Source organism: Poecile atricapillus, chromosome 2 (genome assembly GCF_030490865.1).
Source record: "Poecile atricapillus isolate bPoeAtr1 chromosome 2, bPoeAtr1.hap1, whole genome shotgun sequence".
Taxonomy (NCBI): domain Eukaryota; kingdom Metazoa; phylum Chordata; class Aves; order Passeriformes; family Paridae; genus Poecile; species Poecile atricapillus.
Window position 1 is genome coordinate 19,086,044 of NC_081250.1, and position 12,683 is coordinate 19,098,726.

The 12,683-nt window shown below is 37.3% G+C and overlaps 1 protein-coding gene across 4 annotated transcripts in view; it reads left to right on the forward strand.

The window, feature by feature from the left end:
* NEBL (nebulette) overlaps positions 1–12,683 on the forward strand; it is a 248,962-nt gene that overhangs the window by 209,165 nt on the left and 27,114 nt on the right. Inside the window, exons 17-22 of one of the 4 annotated variants that reach the window (XM_058830973.1) lie at positions 1,381–1,473; positions 1,851–1,942; positions 3,871–3,964; positions 6,201–6,305; positions 7,427–7,598; positions 12,294–12,386. In XM_058830973.1, coding sequence (XP_058686956.1) covers positions 1,381–1,473; positions 1,851–1,942; positions 3,871–3,964; positions 6,201–6,305; positions 7,427–7,598; positions 12,294–12,386 — 649 coding nt within the window. The remainder of the gene's footprint in view (positions 1–1,380; positions 1,474–1,850; positions 1,943–3,870; positions 3,965–6,200; positions 6,306–7,426; positions 7,599–12,293; positions 12,387–12,683) is intronic. The other 3 variants (XM_058830974.1, XM_058830975.1, XM_058830976.1) reach the window with 3 other exon arrangements.

The window sequence follows — 12,683 nt, forward strand, 5'->3', positions numbered from 1 at the left end:
CTGGGCTAAACTAAACGAATGTGGGAGAACGTGAAGCAAATTTGCAGTGAGAGAATTACCAGGGCGTCAAAATACAAAAAACACCAAGAAACAGTACAACCAGCCACACAAAAAACATCCATTGAATCATGTCCTGAAAGTGATCAGATTCTGCCAGATTGCACATGTAGGAGACGAACATCAGAATGGTGTTTTCAAAGCCTGAAATACAAGGTGGTGACAGCCAAGGAGGTTGAGCTCATCTCACCTGTTGTGATGATTGCTTTGGAAGAAGCCAGGATCTCACAGAACTTTCAAAGCCAGCCACAGACCCATGGACCGTAGCTGAATCTGAACTGAGAAGCTGCATTAGCTAAGGATGTTTTAAAAACTTGTTTATCCTGAAGGGCAGGCAGGGCTGGACACGGCACGGGGAAGAAGCAGCTCTTTGGGAGAAGATTCTATTTGTGTTTTTCTTAGTGTGAAATCTGTGAGGAAACCCCTGTGGTATGTCAGTCAATACCACAAAGCTGGGGTCTTATTAAAATTCAAGTAACAGATATTTTGAAGCATTTTAAGGACAAGCACTGCCAATTCTTAAACTTACCTAATAGTCTCTATTAAAAGACCCTCTTTTTCTAGTGCTTTAATATTTTTGCCAGTCTTAAACTGTCTGGACTGAAATGTTCCATTCCTAGTCTGTACTTTGGTCTGGTTTGGTTTTGTTTATTTATAAATTTCAGTCAAAGCAGCTTCCAAGTATGAGCTTAGAGAAAAACAAGTTGTTTTGTCTGTGCTATGAAATTGGGCATTCTCCAGAAGTACCATGTCTTGAGATGGGAGTTGAAAATTAAATGTCAGGAAAAAAACAGTAAATATCTGATAGCACCTGCAAAGACATCAACAATACAGACAGCAACATCCTCACCTGTGTGTCTGCATGTGTTTCTAGAGAGCTTCAATGAGACTTTGAAGCCATCCAGCCTTTTGGGAACACCTAAAAAGATTGGTTTCTGAAATAGACGGGTAGACTCCATAGCAAGTTAATAGTAAGACCAAGTCATTGTCAGAGTGGTGTGAGTCTCCAAGTAGTATGTGCAGCATCCCAATTATCATGAAAATAGCCACAATCCCATGTGATGTATCTTCCAACTGTAAGAGATTTAGTACACTGGAATTGTTATAAGCACTCTCTGATACATTGAATCAAACAAGATACATTACAGACCCTAGAAGACTGTTTTAGAAATTAAATATAACTGTTGTGTTTCAGGCCAGTGGTGTTTGTAGACCTGGTCTAGTAGTGCAGTAAGTATAAGGGAGAGAGTATAAAGTGATACATGGTTTTAGTGTCTTTCTCTTCTTTATATTAATAATATTTTTGTAATATCTATTGTGCAGATTAAATACAAGGAAGAGATCCGGCGTGCAACAACTATTTCTGATCCACCTGAACTAAGGAGAGTTAAGGAAAACCAGAAGAATATTAGCAATGTGTGCCCCATTTTAATTTCTTGCACACTTCTCTCTACCTTATTAAATGTGTTTGTGTCTTGGTGAATATGTCTGTGGTGTTTGTGCTAATTTCTGTTTATCCACAAAGACAAATTGAATCAATTAATGATAAAATTTTAATTCCTTAGCCTTGCACTTTGATTCATAACAATGAATGAGGTATTGCTGTTGAAATAACAATTGTCTGTGTTTGAAATAGAAGGACTGCCAGAGGGTGAGTACTAAGTAAAGATGGGATTGATTATTAAGGAATGGTACTTTCCATCCAAATGCAATGTGCTCTTCAGTGATGTCTAGCACATGTATTTCTATTACTTGGAAATTGCTGTTGTAATATTTTCTGCCATGTTTGCTAGGTTCAGTACAAAGAACAACTCTGCAAAGCTACACCCATGAGTGTCACCCCTGAGATGGAGAGAGTGAAGAGGAATCAAGAGAATGTCAGCATGGGAAGTTGCTATCCATTAATACTTTGTAATTTTTGAGTGCAGAAGATGAACATAAAGTTTTGCTTTCTGAAATTGTGCCTTTTCTTTAGTCAGGGGGAAACAAATGTGTTGGAATTAAAGTAATGGAATTACTTGAAAACCTTCTTTTAGGAAGCAGTTGTGAACAGGCTTTGCTTGCTTTGGGAAATGGCAGGTGAAGTGTCACATATTCTATTAAACAAATGGCTGCAATGCTTTGAGATGTTGTTATCTTCCTCAGATATTTGCAGAAAATCTTTACCAACTTTTCTTTATTTTTTTTAACAGAATATCTGTTTCCAGTTGTATTTTTCTGTGCTTTGTAAAAAATTAGCTAGTTGTGCTTGAACTTCTGCTCTCTTAGCTGTCTCATTCTGATTCCTCAGTAACCTTCCCATCAGATTTTAGTACTTAATACCTGATATAACCATTTCCATGAGCACAGAGAAGAAGGCAAGGACTGGAATGTGCTACTGCCTTCCTGCACTGATGAAGTTGTACCTTGCCAATGAGTCCCTGAGAGACCAGGCACTCTCCTCACTGAGAGCTGCCATCAGCAGCCATGGTTCATGGGTCCACAAATAGCTACAGTGTTTCCCTAGGGTGCTTTTTGCTGCATTCACCAAAATAATTTTGAGTCATGATTTTCAAGAATTCTGCCCCTCTAACTCAACTTCTGGATTATTGTTGATATATCTAGCTTTCCTAAAATGTATTCTGCTCAAAAACTGTTTTCCTGAGTGATTCAAGCCAGTCTGTATTGTTTCCCTACTCACACTGTTTATTCACACTATTGTTTACTTTTCACCAATTTTTGTGTTGTGCAAATTTTACTGGGAAGTTTAAATTCTTTTCAAGTCACTGGAATAGCTTTGAGTGAAGATTCGTTAACTTAAGCCATTTCTAGAAACATTCATTCTTGAATAGTCATTTTACCTTTATAAATGTTAATTTGCAAGTTTAATCCATTTGAAAGCTTACCATATTTTTTGTAGGACATTAATTTTTCAATTGGAATACATTGATGTGGACAGACCAAAACAGTGTTGTGCTGGAAGACAATTGCTTAAGCAATAGGTGTCTTACTGCCACAGTGCACTGCAGAATTATGAGCATAATGTGTCTGCACAGTTAACCTTATCACTTAAACCCAAGGGCTTGCTTTGGTATGGAAGCATTTATTTTGCATAAAAATATATTAAGTGGTATGAATTTGTTGCCAGGGGGCCAGAGTTAACATTAGATTGCTTGGTCTGTCAGTGCCACATCCTGTCCCTGATCTGCTTTAGATCCTGATCCAGCCTTGAGTGTGCATTTGGTTAATGTATTGTGTTTGGTTACAAAGCGATACAGGGGATAGATATTCCTACAGTATGTTTAAATAAAGGAATGGTGAAATTAGGCTGGATTCAGTTGGCAGTTGGCTGACATACTGTACCCTCTGTGTTTAATCACCTTTGAATATGTAGTATATAAAATTTAGAACCTAGATGGAGACCTTATGGAATTTCTGTGTCTTGATAAATATATATTTACAGTGGACCTTCCTGAAATTCAGTTTTTCATGTGTTCTGCTTGCCTTTACTGCATTATATGTGGCTTAACCCCATTCTAAGTACGAGTTATTTCTCTGTAGAGCCAAGGACCAGTCTGGTAAGTGCCGATATATTGTGTGCATATGTGGGTATATAACCACAGAAATGCATTAATAAACAGCCTGTACAGAAAAAAAATAATTCAAGGTTATCTTTCAAAAATCAAGTTTTTTAAACTTTAATAAACTTCAGATGCATTTTAGCTTTTCAGTTGTTTCCTGGATGACCTTGAAGTCATGCATTTTTATATAAAACAAGGAGATATTGCTATACCTGAAATAGTGTGAATATATATTTTATTCTGTTAAATAATAGGTTCACTACAGAGAGCAGCCTGGCAAAGCTACTGCTGTGAGTGTCACTCCTGAGATAGAGAGAGTCAGGAAGAATCAAGATAATATCAGCTCGGCAAGTTGTTTGAATCTTTTTGTCATTCAGGTTTTTCTTTCACTGTAGAAATAAAAACATGGATATACTTTTCTTTTTACATTTGTTGTGTCAAAGAAATCCTACTACATCATTCACTGAAGAGATAGCAATTTTATTCTTTGAGGACATGGACTGCATATATGTGCAACAAACATATTCAGGGTTGTCTGATTCTTCTTTCAAAAAAAGTTGTATTTGTGTCAGTATTTTTCAAGGAGAGGGTCAGTAGAGGTGGGTCATTCTTCCAAGGATTTTTGTCTCTTGTTACCAAATTTGAGTGGCTGGATTGCAGGAGTGAATTGCAGTAAAGAAAAAAAGGAAATGAGAATTTAACCTCAGTGCAAATGTCTTTTTTTTTTTTTTGTGATTCAAAGCACGGAAGCTCCGTTCCATTTTGTAACATGCCACCTGTGTTAGACCTGAGTAGTTCTTAATAGGTCCCATTGCTAAATACTGAAGAGTAAGAAAACATGTATTTCTTGGCTTTTATGGTAATAAAATGTAATTGCTACTAAAGTAGTGTAAGAAGCAGGAGACAATTCTATCAAGGAAAAAGGAAGAAGTGCAAAAAGCTTGGTAAAGGATAAAACCAGTTAAGTTTCAGTCTGTCCTCAACAGTGAAACAACATGGGTGGCAAAGTCACTGCAGATGGTAAATAGAAGAAGTTTCATGCAGAATCACTGTGGCAGAAGAGAATTACAAGTAATGAACACTTTAGAACTGAGTGTAGGAGTGAAAAGTAGGTTGGATTTGTCAGGGAATATGTCTAAGGACAAAGGAACAGAATCTGACATTGTAACTGCATATATCTTAATCATGTTCTTAAAATGCTCATGAATATTTACTGAAGTCAATTATTTTTGAGGTCTGTAGTTGAAAATAGGAGAAAAACTTCACAACAATTCTCGACTTCAAATAATTTTTTAATTTGTGAAGATGAATTGTGTTTTGCCAAGTGACTCATTCACTTTGTTTCTCAAGATTTACAGGGATAAATGTTCCTCTATGTTAATGGGAAAGATAAAAATCAACCTATGTTGGCTGGAATTATTCTGTCCAGAAAATGCCTTATATTCAAAAGCATATATAGCTGAATATATTTTCTAAGAGAATTTACTGTTTAATTAAGAAGGCTTTGAGGAATATGCAGTACCATATATTTTTGTTTCTCATACATTGCTTCAAGCTTACCTATGAAACATAGACACCAAGACACAAATTTTCATGGCTGTGCTTTCTTAGCTGATACGTAATCTTAAGGAGGGTTAGACAGCTTCAATACATGGTTTTTCTCATTACAAATGCATGTTGAAATAGATTTGCACAACTCATTTGAGAATTAATACTTGGAGCGTGAATACACAGGTAAATCTAAAATATTAACTATCACAGTGCACAGGTTAGGTGTGATGCAGGAGCTAAGAGAGGCTATTGGTAGAAGAATTCAACAAGACAGAAAAAACTGTATGGGTAATCAGTTACTTCTATTTTAGAATGTTGAGTGTTTTTGGTTTTTTCTTCTTATGTTTAACAGGTAATTAACCTTACATCTTTACTAGTTTGTAAAAAGCCACAAAAGAAGGTAATCAGGAGAAATGTGATGTAAGAGATTCAGTACTTCCTGACGCACAAAACCCAGAGCCCAAATGTTCGTTTAGGGAACGAAATACTCAGATTTTTCCCAAACATGTTGCTTTGTTCTGCTAGTAAAGACTAGCTATTGAATGGGAGTAAGAAGCCTTCCAAAGGATTAATTCTCTTGTAAGAATTGAATTTCCTGGGCTTCTCAGGTAATCCCAACCTGGAAGCAGGCTGAGAACAGACTCTATCTTGATAATTAGGAGGCAGCTTATCATCAGACATGCAAATATGTTTTAAGGATCTTTTAAGTCACAGTGGTGTTTTCTTAATATTTATATTATTTTTAAGTTGATAAATAAATGATTTCACTTATGTCATTCAGTCACAAATTTCAGCTTTAAAATAAATACTTTTGAGTAAGTGATTGATGGAATAAATGTGCCTTTTGGCCTTACCAGTATACAACCTCATCTGTATCCTTGCTGTGAAATAATTTACTGGCACATTAGTGTAAAGAAGGAAGAGAATTGTTGGGCATTGTGGTTTGGAAAGGTACTGTTGCACAACGTGATTCTCACCATCCTTCCTACTGCAAACTAAAAATTTACCAGTGCTGTTGTTGCTGTTTTGCAGGTCAAGTACAGCAGTGATCAGAGGCAGATGAAAGGTAGACGTAGTGTGCTTCTAGACACACCTGAGCTAAGGCATGTCAAAGAAACACAAAACAACATCTCAATGGTAGGGGACTTACTTCCTATGACTAGAGTGTTCTAAGGAATGGCACTTGACTTCCACTGGATTTTGCCTTCCATTAATATAGGTAACTAATGAAACTCTCTCCTCAGGTATGGAAGGAATATTTTCTTCTTACGCCTGTAGAGGGAGTGTTTGCTAACTGCATAGGAGTGTAATGAACATTTTCAAAATACTAATAAACAGTTTTCTAACAGTTAAATGTCTGTTCTTTTTTTTTTTTGTTTTCCTTTGAAAATGTACACACATCATTTGAGCATCACAATTTCACTGGATTAGGTGACACACTTCACCTTGTGCCTGTGCATGTTCCTGGTTTCTGCGTGACTTTGGTTCTTGGAATGAGTTGTTTTGTGTGTATCAGCTTGTGTGAGAATGTTTGTCAATTTAATTAATTGATGATTAAGTTTTTTATAATGTAAATATGCATAATCAGCAGTACTACCTTTATAACTCTTACTAATACTGGGGTTTTGTTCCAACACTTGGTGCTGTAACACTTTCTACTCCAATGTCCTTTTTTCTAATATTTCTTGTTTTTTAAGCAGGCAGTTTAGAATAACTATTGTTCTTTCTAAAAACCTATTTATAAAGCCAGCTGGCGTTTGATAAAACAAAAGCAAAATATATATTTTGTATGATACTGTGCAAGTAGTCAAAATTATCAGTGAATGAAAATGCTTGAATTCTTTAGAACTTCTACTGCTGGCTGGAACATTTTTACTGACAGATGTATTTGTCTGCATCAGCAGTCAGGGATCCTGTCTTAGAGAAGGGAATGGACCAGATGACCTCCTGAGGACAGGGCTGGTTTGTGTCCTGTGTGATAGTAAGATGGTGCTTTGCTGCTTAAGCTAGTGCCTAATTCAGTGTCAAAGGAAAAGAAATGCAAAATTGACAGTAAAATATCAGAAAAACTAATTCAGGTGAGAGAAAACACTTGGCTGGCTGTCCAGCCTATCTCATGTGTATAACAATTTTGTTATGGGGCAAAGTCAAAGAATGTCAGTGCTTCATAAACCAAACATACATGTATTCCTGCACAGAATAGCCATTTGCTGTCAATTGCAACCAGGGGAAAAATGTAATTCTCCTTGTTTTCCTAGGTAAAATATCATGAAGATTTCGAGAAGACAAAGGGCAGAGGCTTTACCCCAGTGGTAGATGATCCTATAACAGAGCGTGTACGGAAAAACACCCAAATTGTGAGTGATGCAGCATATAAAGGTGTGCATCCACATATTGTTGAAATGGATAGAAGACCTGGAATAATTGTTGGTAAGCTGTTAAGTACTGCTGTTATTGAAAGCACGGTGGGGAAGATAAAAACCCGTTTGTGCTCACCAGATTTCATTTGCACTCTTTTCTCACAATGAAACTTCTGGCTGAGCTACAGATCCATGTCAGCTTCTAGAGAAGTCATGATGGGAATGAATGGGAGATATATTATCATTTGCTCTGTAATTTTTTAAAAAATATATGGATAGTTGTTACTATTACTTTAAATTTTAATTTTGACTCTATAAGGAAGGTCAAAATATCTACAGTCTGAATTTTACACAGAAGAAAGATGACTAAAACTGATTCTGCAAGATTTCAATGTTTAAGTATTGCAGGCCAGTTTGAAATTTCCCATTCTGTCAGTCAGTAATTTCTCCAGAATTGCACAATTTCACAATTAGTTCACAATTTCACAAAGTTCACAAATTTCACAAATATATTTAAGAATATCTCCAGCTGTAATTCATCACTAACTTATTAGATCTCTAGTAAGCCAAGTACCAGTGTTGAGAAGTGATGTTCTGAAAGATGGTCCAAGATAGGGATGGGTGTTCAAGGGGTAGAATTAAATTAGTTTAGATTTGTATGTAAAGACAAGGTATTGCATAAGGTATTATTTGGCATAATCATAATGAACTCTATTTAAAAATCAAAATGAATATTTGAAATTGCTTAAAAGTCAGCAAGTCTGCTACAGCGAAGAGAGCAGTAATTTTTTTTTTTCTTCTCATTTCTTTTTGTGTTGGTGTGTCCCATTTCTGTTTTTCTGTGCTTTGCAGCCATGTAGACCCCAGAGGATCTATGTACAAAAAACCATGCTGCAATAGCACTCTAAAGTTCTTCCTACATAGTGACAACTGTGAGGCTGACTTTTAAATTTGCCTCTCAAAAACCAGAGAAATTGCAGGTGAAATAGACTTGTGGGTCACATAGGCCATCCTCCTGCCTAAAGCAAGGTTTACTATTCCTATTATTTTCAGTCTGTTCCTTAAAGTGTCCAAATAAGTCTCCCCCACATAAGGAAGTGGACGTTTCTTTCCTTTTTTGTTGCCATCCTTTATGTGTCTGTAGCTACAGTAGCCTTATATAAGAAGGGATTTCCCCAAAGTGTGTGTTAAGAGAGCTCTGCCTGGGGCAGGTGCTGATGATCTTCCATCACTTCTCGCTTTCATAGTTGTGATGCAGCCAAAGGAAAAGAGAAAGGCTCCTTTAAAATTGCAGTGTGACATTCACTTTGCCATTTGCTCTTTAGTGTAAGCTACAAACCTCTGTGTCTCTGCTGCATTGCATGTGTGCTGTAGCCCTGTGTAAGAGCCAGGTGTGCAATCCCACATTCAGCAGCTGAAGCTTTGCTAGCACAAGCAGAAGAACACCCTTGAGATAGAATCTTGACCTCTAAGAACTGAAATGTTAATACTATTTATCACATAAAAATATTCCAGTATTAAAACACACAGAAATCTTAATTTCACATGCCTGCCAAATAGCAAAAATTGCACAACTATTAAAAAGAAAAAGGCCATGACAAACCTGAAGTATTTCAGCTATTGCATTTTTGGAATAAAATTGCAATTATAATATCTACTTGTTTCAAAAGAAGCAATGAGCACCCTGCTCATGAAATGTCCTTGGCAGCTCAAAAAAAATTTGCAAACTGAAAAACCTACTTACGACTCTCATGAGTATTTTTTGTAGCTGAAAATTGTTCAGCCAGTTAGGAAAAGTGTGTCAGAATCCCTCTGGTTGATTTTTAATGTGTTGTTGGTGAAACTAGAACTGTTCTTTCAAATGCCTGGTTACTAAAATTAATGACACTGCTCTGGCAAATAGGCCCTGGTTTTAACCCTACTAAGCCATTCAAAACCCATTAAGATAAATTGATGTTGGTGAGCTTTGGATCTGTTGCTAAAGAGGAACCACAATTCTCACATGACTATAAGGATATTTTACTTTGGCAAAAGTTACCAGGGAATGAAAACTGATTTGTGTTATATATTGCCAGGATTTTGATTCTACGCATGTTATTTCAGATTACGGAGATGGATAAAATCAGTACAAATCAATGACTCTTGCACTGGTGCTGCCATAAAGCCGTACTTATATTTTCACTTACTAAGGCATGATCAAACAGGACAGGCTGGGCATTCACCAATTCCCCTTCCCCTTCTCATGCCTGTCAGCAGGTGTCATGTAGGTGCATAACTTACCTCCATTAGGACTAACACATAGTTTATCTAAAGATTTTGTGTTGCCTTTAATTTATCTTGGCAGGAAGGAGTTAGCACTGCGCCTCACTGTAAGAGACGCTTTCGGGGTGTGGACGGTCCAAGACAGAGCAGAGACCGCTATAGTCGAGTTAGATGTTAGTAGTTTATTTCAGGACATGGGAGAGAGAGAGAGCCTGCTAGGAGCCAGCAGATAGAGCTCAAAGCAGGCTCAGAGGGATCAATACAAAAGGGGGTAAAAGATAAATACATGAATTCAAGACTTAAGATTGCTAAGAAAGAGAAGAAGTGAGAACAGAACAGAAGTGAGAGAGCCGGGAAAGGAGGATAAAGAAGAGCAGGAAAGAGCAGGAAGAAGAGCATAGAAAAAGCGAGGCAAGAGCATAGAAAGAGTGAGACAAGAGAGCAAGCTCTCCTTTACAATTGCTTATATAATCTATACATTTGAATATTCTATTCCTTTCTAACTAACCAATCTTTCTAAGTATACTAATACAGTAACATTTGTGTGTGACCTATAGAAATCGCTGCTTTTGCATATTTTTAGTTATCTCAGGGTCCTTCAGACCTTTCTTTATAAGGCTGGGGAGAGGGGTCTCAGCTTAGTTTTATTGGGGGAAAGAATGTGTTCTGGCATACCAGACTGGTTTCTTTGAATTATTAAAACTGTGCTTTCATTTGTATTTCTTCCTTAGCCTTTCTGGCTAAAGAGTCATATTTATAATTTCTTTCTAATTCTACCTTCCCAACACCTCACCTTATGGGAGTTGTGGTAGATAATGTACAATGTACAAACACTGAATGTATTCTAAAGCCATGGAATTTATTTTGTTAGCTCTGTTCTTTCCATTGCATCTAGGCTATTAATCATTTGAAACATTCCATATTTGGGATCCTCACAATCCTACTTTACCTACCAACCCCTTACTTAGCTTGGTACCTCTCAAACCAGCAAATGAACAAAGCTGGGAAGACAGTTTTTTTCCTACTTCCAGTGTATGGAGTAAATCTTGCAGCTAGGTCTGCCCAAGAAGAAACTCTATTGTAAAAATGTGATCTGGTAGATTTGTGCTTTGACTGATTATACTTTACATCAAAGTTTTATTTGAAACTGGTTTGAAGAGATTGAAAGATTTATTAATTTTAGACATATTGGATATCACAGAATCATTTAGATTGAAAAAGAGCATTAGGACCATCAAATGCAACCAATAACCTAGGACTGTCAAGGCCACCACAAAACCATGTCATCAAGCATCATGTCAACACATCTTCCAAATATCTTCAGGGATGGTAACTCAGCCACTTCCCTGAGCAGCATGTTCCAGTGCTTGACAACCCTGTCAGTGAAGAATCTTTTCCTAATATATAAATCTCCCCTGGCACACTTGGGGCCATTTTCTCACATCGTGTTGCTTGTTACCTGTGAGAAGAGACCTGTTCACACATCACTGCAACCTCCTTTCAGGTATTTGTAGAGAGTGAAAAGATCCCCCTGAGCCTCCTTTTCTCCAGGCTAAACTCCCCCAGCTCCCTCAGCTGCTCCTCATCAGATTTGTGCTCCAGACCCTTCACCACCTCCATTGCCCTTCTCTGGACTCTCTCCAGTACCTCAATGTCCTTCCTGAACTGAGGGGCCCAGAACTGAACACAGAACTCGAGGTGTGACCTCACCAGTGCCAAGTACAGAGGGATGGTCACTGCCCTGGTCCTGCTGGCCACACTGTTGCTGATCCAGGCCAGGATGCCATTGGCCTCTTGGCCACCTGGGCACTCAGTGTCCCAGGGAATTATTTGTTAAGCTCAGTAGTGGGCATCATTTTATCCTATGGTAGATGTGTATGATGTGGATTTCTACAGCTGAGTTTGTCACCTTAGTTCATTTTTTTGATATTAATTAAGAAAGATGGACACTCTTGAGTTTACATGAATTAAGCATGTAGTAGAAATTTATTTTGGATGAGCTATGACCCTGATTATTCTTCTTCTGCTGACATGATCTCTGCAAAGGAGAGTCTGTAGTGTCTCTGTGAGCTGTGGGGCTGTGTACTGTCAGCTGTCAGCTATAGGGATATACACTGCAGCATCTCCAAACATAAGGATGCTGCTGGTGAACTGGGGAAATAATCATGTTGCTCTGATGACTTTGGTTCTGCTGCTGGAAGAGAGCTCTAATATGTGATACTTAACTGGTTTCCATTTATTTAGAGTTAAGAAGATACTATGGTCATGTTTAGAAAATGCAAAAAATTGGGAGCAAAAGTCTCATTGTCAGTGCTTAAAATGAATACACTAAGTTCTTTAAAGCAGGAAATTAAGCCTTCTGATCTCTTCAGGTGAATATCTAGATATCTTGGTCAATTTCTAGATGAAGGAAATTGATTTCTGGTTGTTAAAGCTCATTCCTTTCATGCTTTTACTTCCTTTGTTGTTTGTCTGTCTTATAATTTCTGTGCTTTGGAAAAAGATCTTAAAGTTTGGCGTACAGATCCTGGCTCCATCTTCGACATTGATCCTCTGGAGGACAATATTCAGTCTAGGAGTCTACATATGCTTTCTGGTACTGCTTATATCCTGACTTTCCCCAATTCAGCTTTTCATGTTTGTGAAACTAAGTTGATACTGTAAATGTCCAGGTCAATATGCCAGCCATATGTTTTATAAGCATACTTTCATATATATTTATAACTGTTGTAGTTTAAAAGCAGTGTTTTATAGGAACTTCAGCTGTAATCACATGTGGAGATAAGAAATAGTGAAATAAATCTTATCTTAAAAAAGTTATTCATGCCACTTACAAGTAGCCATTTAAAAAGCATTGACCTACTTTGTCCTTGCTATAAGTAGAATTTTCAAC